Raw genomic sequence first — 6,577 nt, 5'->3', positions numbered from 1 at the left:
GTCCCCATTCGGTTACTTTTTTAAAAACTCAAAAAAACAGCAAGATCAACTTTTAAATGGTTGAAATTCGGATTCTACGTTAAAATTTTCATTATCACGGAGTAATCGCAATACTTTTTTTTGCAGCGTTAAATATTTAAAAAATGTCATTATCTTCTGCTGAAGTGACTTCAAGCGCATCCATAATAGCTCAAGTAGTATGTTGCGCGCGAAGTTTAAAAATAAAATATTCTCTCACTTGCATCGCAGCGTCGTTGTCAGGGTTTAGTTTATTTAAATATAATTTTTGGAATATTTTATTCACTGATAAAGTAGTAAAATTATTTTCTCGTTTTATTTAATGTTTCGTTGCTAACTGTTTCGCTACTCACACAGAAAAAACATTTCAAACCGGGAAATACCCGAAAGTTTTTCCAAGATTTTAGTGGTCACCCTGGTTTGACTTCATTTTGACTTTGTTTTTTTTTAAAGTTGTTTACGGGTTGAAAACGTGTGTTATGTAGTAGTGCGGCCCGGTCGACCAGCAAAGTCGCAAAGTCAAGCAAAAGTCAGAAGTTTGCCACACTTCTTTGAAACCAGGCCCATACACATACTTACACGATTTTGTTAATAGGCCATTTTCACATTGTTAAAAAAGAATAGTAGTTGTTGGAATCGTCTTAGGCATTGGAACGTTGAACGTGCGGCAAGATTTTCAGTCATATATCTTTTCTAAAACAACTCGAGTGTCACAATGGGCAATGGTACGTGTGTCAATCCTCGATCCATCTTTGATCGGTCGTCTGTTTGCTTATAGAGCGAACTGAGAATCAATCGAAAAAACCCCAAGATCGGCGCTTGATTAGACATCTTGATTAGGATGTACATCGAGAATTACGGGCATTATGTGTTTTTTCGGGTTGTATTTAGTTTTGTTGTATTTCCCTTACGCTTTCGGCCTAACTGGACTGGGTAGGCTAGAGGACGCATGAAGAGGGCAGTATGTGTGGGTGTGCGTGACAAGAACATGCAGTGTCTGTCACAGACTCACAGTAGTGGGAGGAAAGGCACAGAGCGCACGTCGTACGATTCACAACTCGCAGCAGTCGCAAGTGAAACGAATCTGAACGAAACGGTAATGGCAGGCGGTGTTTGTGATACCTAACAAATGGCTCTTTCTGAGGTGCAAAATTTAGCCGCGATCATCGGCAACAATGCTCTCGCTGTTGGCAAGGTATTAATTAGTCAGTTCGTGGAGCCTCTCGCCGGGAAAAGTGCCACGAATCCCTTGACTCCGATTCCACGTAGCTTCGCTTGTTACTGTGTAATTGCGACGTTTAGCAGTGATTTCCAATCAGCTGTCAAATAAGGCTCGGTACTGCGGGATCGGAGTCGAAGGTTCACGTTATCACGACTTTTCGCAGAGGCCACACATCGGTTTGACCCCCTTTTGTCGTCCTTGCAACTCCAAATCTCTCCTCGTCATCCCTCCCACTATCACGTATCCATAGTGTTTGTCCGTACAAGTTAAACCCTCACACTCGGTAACTCGAGCCATTGAGCTTTTTTGGCATAATTCTTTTGAAATTGTTTTGAGAGACATGTGCATTTACCTCAACAGATTGAACACGGCATCAGCATGTTCGAGTCACCAGCCACTAACTGCACGACGGGCAATCGCCGCTCTGATTACAATCCCTGGAGCTGCGACCTGTTTGTCGACAATTCCAGTATTAAAGTAAGTTCGTTGTTCATGTTTTTAATACTTTTTGGTTTTTTATATATCAACGAGAATAGCTTATTGTTAAGGTTTAAATTTTCCAATGTGAAAATGTATACTTTCATTTTTAAGAAGGCTCTGTAATCTCTATGTCTTTCAGTGAGACACTTTTTCCACTTTTGATGACAGCTAATTTTTTCACTTTTTTTTTTATTTTACCCATTTTCCCTCCACTTTTCTAACATTTCAGTGGCCGCTAGACCAGTAATTTTTTTCAAATCCGGAAAAAAACCTGGAAATGACAGTGAATTGATTTCCTGACCGGAAAAGAGCTATATTACAAAATTATGTTTTTTCGTCCATTCAGGGAAAATTGAATAAGATATTACTTTATATCGATTTTGTGCGCAAAAGCATGTTCCCGGCGTTTTCAAGAAAAAGTGTATATTGGAATCGCATTCAGTGCGTGTAAAAATCGATAAAAAAATTATTTTTCTACTTTTCGATAACCTTTAGCCGAACAGCTTGACTTACTAAAAATTCCTCAACTTCTAATTAAAAAACTTTTCCGATAATTTTAAGAAAAATGAATTTCGAAATCGGGCCAAAAACAGAATTTTTTATTTACCCTTTTTTTTAATTCTTACAATACTTGATATCACTGAAATCAAATGAATTAATGTCAGATATAACTAGTTTGTTTTAGATTTCTTTAAAATGGTTACGATTATAATGGGAAATATTACATTTGAGTCACTCTTCACTCTAAATTGAACACCAAAAAGACTAATATTGTAAAATCATTTGATCTCGGAAGGTTCATAATTAAATAATTTTTGGTAGAAACTTTATAAAACAGACAATGCCAAATCTATAGTGTTATTTTTCCCCTCCTAGATTTAGAACATTAATTTTAAATTGAAAGCTGTAATAGTTTCATTTTCTTAACTTATATCCTTGTAATTTAAATTTAAAACTTCAATAGTTAGCAGTTTGAAGTTTTATGCCTTCAGTATTCAATAATTATAGAAAAGTTTAAATACGAAGAATTTGAAATTAAAATATTATTAATTGTTTGGCTTCTATCAGCTCACTTAACTTCATTGAAAACTGAGGGGAAAACAATAAACCAAATGCATGGAACAACACTTTATTTCTGTATTATCTTTGTAATTAATAATAATAATTATTCTGTTATTTCATTAATTAGTAATTAAAAAAATAAACGTTATTTTTTAAATAAGCTTATACATACAAAATTAGTTTTTACGAAGATATTATCAAAATAGGGCAAAAATGGACCGAATTCCATGCATTTGGCCCCTTGTTTCTCCCCTCGGCAGTGAACGAAGCGAAGTTAGCTGGTGGTTGAAGTGAAAATGTCTAATTAAAATCAATTAATATCGAACAGTTGAATAATTTTAAATTGCCCTACCGAAAAGAATCTTTGAGTATATACTAAAAATTCTTTAGGTCAAAGAATCTTAAAGAAATTCTCCGCAGGCACTCAGGTAGATATTTTTGAAGGTCCAGGAAGCTCATTTAAATGGTATGAAGGCTTTAAAATATCCTTTCCGAAATTGAAATAAGAATACGATCATAAATAACAAGCAGAGAGGCTATCTCAATAGAGTAGCCGACACTCAAGGGTCCTTTGTTAAGCTTTCGGATTAAAATTTAGAAATAGATTTTTTTAAATTTCGTAGCTAACAGCCTAAAACATAATAATTCGGAATCTATGGGTTTCGATGACTTCAGATATCTAACTTTTTTTTTTAATACTTAAAATTGGAATTAATAGAACATTTCTCATAAATGGAATGAGATACGCCGAAAAAGACAACATTTTTGAATTCAACTAGAAAATTGTATATCAGTATATAAGTTATAATTATAAATAAGTATAATGAGAAAATTCATTAATTGAACAATATTAAAGTCCATCTTTCAGGTGCTAAGAAACATTTTGACGCAAACAGGTTAATTTTTCTGATCGAACTTTCTTGGCCTTAAATCAATATGTAATATTTCAGCTCGGGAAGGCACTTTTGCTTGATCTTTAAATGGTGATGTCGATTTTACAGAATGTTTTTTCGCTCTGATGTAAAGTTGCCAAAATGTCCCTTAGCACCTTTTGGACTGTCACCCTTCCATTCATCATTTTTTGTTACAGATTCAAGTCACTTAAAATTGCACAATTTAAAAATTAAAGCCTTTGAATACTTGAAAAATGGTAAATTTACTACATTCTAAATCAAATATTTGTCAATTTCGAGTATTAGACAACTTTAAACTAAAAGACCTTCAAATTGTACAAATATTTAAAAGCAGTGTTGAAGACTGCCTGGTTAAAATTCTTTCAAATTTTACAATTTTAAATTTAAAGCCTTCATAATTAAACGATTAAATTGAAAACGTACAAAATTGAATAATTAGATTAAACATTAAGGCCATGTGACGAGTGGGTCACGTGACCAGATTCCTACCTTACCGACGGCTTTCTTATTTCCTAACTTATTTTCACACGAAGCACCACATTGTGTTGAAAATTTGGGATAATAAATAAGAAGAACTAAGGAAGGTGGGTCTGGTCCTAAATTTGTATAATTATGAAAAAAGCAAACCAATATTATTTATGAAAAAAACTTTTTTCATAATTATACAAATTTAGGACCAGAGACACCTTTCTTAGCGCTTCTTATTTATTACCCCAAATTTTTAACCTGATGTGTTGTTTCGTGTGAAAATAAGTTAGAAAATAAAAAAATTTCCAGTAAGGTAGAAATCTAGTCACGTGACCGACTCATTATTAATATATGAATAAATTATTTTTAAAAATCCCGGAAAAAATTAGCTTTTGGATTTATAAAAAGGGAATTTATAACACAAAAATCCTCTTTGGAAGTCAGAATTTGTCTGAATTTAAGTATTTTTATTATTTTTAAAATAAGAATTTACCGGAATTTGAAACTTCTCTCTTCTAAATTTCAGAAAGAGGTAGGTACTATGCATCTAAATTAGTATAGAAAATTTTCTAAATAAATATAATTTTGAATTAGAAAACATGAAATTGTTACAAATAAATGATTAAAAAAGGATGATAATTTAGACTTTGAAAAAAAGGAATTTCCAACAATAGGGAATTTCCGTAAGTAAATATTATTTTGACTTGGAACAGGGAAGTCTTTTTCTGAATTGAAGTCTCGCCGGGAAAGCATTGTATCAACACATACTTTGCATCCATGGAGTTGTATGCATATAAGTTTTTCTTTTAACTGTTTGTCTATTCCAGGAAAGCGCTGCGATTGAAAATTCGAAAATTGAATTGGGAAAGAAATGTCAAAATAGTCGGGGTTATATACTTCGAAAATGTACTTTTGTAAGTCTAGCATTGAAATTTTGAACAAAGGTAAAGAAAAAAATTAAATTTATTAGAATGACACGCTGGAAAAAATTAAAGGGCTATAGAGACTGGAGTAAAACGCTCAGAACCAGTAATATCAAATATAATATTAAAAAATAATAAAACAAGTAAATTAGTGATATATAATTATCAGAAATTGTATTAAAAAATACCTTTTTGAATTACAATTAAACGAATAATTAAGTGTTTTTCTTTCCTTTCTTTTGATGAAAAGACGAGAAACTATATTTGTATTTTTTACAATATGTTTAGAACTATGATTGTAAATGATCTAACCTAATTATTTTTATTAATTGAAATTGGCCGAATTCAATTTTGAAGTTTTTTGTCGACACTTAAGCGAATATAATTTTCTATTCTTATCCTTCAAAAATTCAAAATTAGATTTAGATATGTACACTTGCGAGTTTAATTAAGATATGTGCGAAGTAAATGTAAGTAAATAACCTCGACTATTTTCACATTTCATTCCGAATTCAATTTTTAAATTTTCGATCGCAGTGCTTCCACGGAAAAGAGGAACAGTTAAAAGGAAAAATTCGAATACATAGAAGTTATTGGATACAAAATATGTGTTGATATTACGTTATTTCCGCCGAGGCTTCAATTATAATCATACTTGGAACAGAGAATTTCCGAAATAAATTATAATTTACACTTTGCGACAGGAAATTTCCATGCGTGGAACGGTAATTTTGAAAAATAATTTGAATTTTGATTTATAAGAAGAGAATGTAAACAAAATCCCTTGTTCAAATTTAAAATTATCATTCTTTTACAATATTCTATATTCCAAAACAGAATTGTGATTATTAAGACCAAAAATCATCTTATTATTCCAGTAGCCAGTAAGTGGTCTTTCTTAACCCAGAAGGTCCAATTTTTTTACTTTTTTTGCATGCCCTCTCCCCTTATGTAGTCCAATGTGGCCTTTCGTCTAACCCCCCCCCCCCCCCCCCCCCCCCCCCCCCCCCCCCAGAAACCATGTGATTTACGGAAGGCCCCTAACACTTCTGTATGCAACATTAGTGCCGCTCGGCAAAGATATTATAAACGTAGATGCGGTGCGGACTTAGTTACACGCCATAAATATTAATTATAGACGGGGCGTCCGGCTAAAAAAAGTCTGTAGTTACCCTCTACCCAGCGCCACCTGTCGATACCACCCATCGATATAGTTTGCCAAGAGCCACTTGGAGCGCTGTAAGCAACTCTCGGCTAAGAATCCTCTAGAGAAGGATGCGACAAACCATGTGCTTAATACGGATTGGTCGAGCTGAGTTTACTGAAGACTTCCGCTCAGGTTAGGTGGGGGTAGTGGGAGGCAGCTGTTCGTCGATGCAGTGTGTAAGTCAGTGATCCCAGATCTGAAACGAGATGCGGTCCAATACTATGACAGGCCTATGTCCGTGTGAATATAGTAGGAGACGCTGTAAATGACTGAGTTGCGCGCG

The 6,577-nt window shown here is 33.8% G+C and overlaps 1 protein-coding gene across 3 annotated transcripts in view; it reads left to right on the top strand.

The window, feature by feature from the left end:
* The first annotated feature begins 617 nt into the window (after positions 1-617).
* LOC117167151 overlaps positions 618-6,577 on the top strand; it is a 94,855-nt gene continuing 88,895 nt past the window's right edge. For 2 of the 3 annotated variants that reach the window (XM_033351870.1, XM_033351872.1), the window contains exons 1-2: positions 1,052-1,213; positions 1,601-1,717. In XM_033351870.1, the coding sequence (XP_033207761.1) occupies positions 1,148-1,213; positions 1,601-1,717 (183 nt within the window). In that variant the 5' untranslated portion in view covers positions 1,052-1,147. Of the gene's footprint in view, positions 744-1,051; positions 1,214-1,600; positions 1,718-6,577 lie in introns of those variants that run through there. The other variant, XM_033351871.1, reaches the window with a different exon arrangement.

Source organism: Belonocnema kinseyi, chromosome 2 (assembly GCF_010883055.1).
Source record: "Belonocnema kinseyi isolate 2016_QV_RU_SX_M_011 chromosome 2, B_treatae_v1, whole genome shotgun sequence".
Taxonomy (NCBI): Eukaryota; Metazoa; Arthropoda; class Insecta; order Hymenoptera; family Cynipidae; genus Belonocnema; species Belonocnema kinseyi.
Note: the sequence above shows the minus strand (reverse complement) of the source record. Positions and strands in the feature narration are given on the sequence as shown.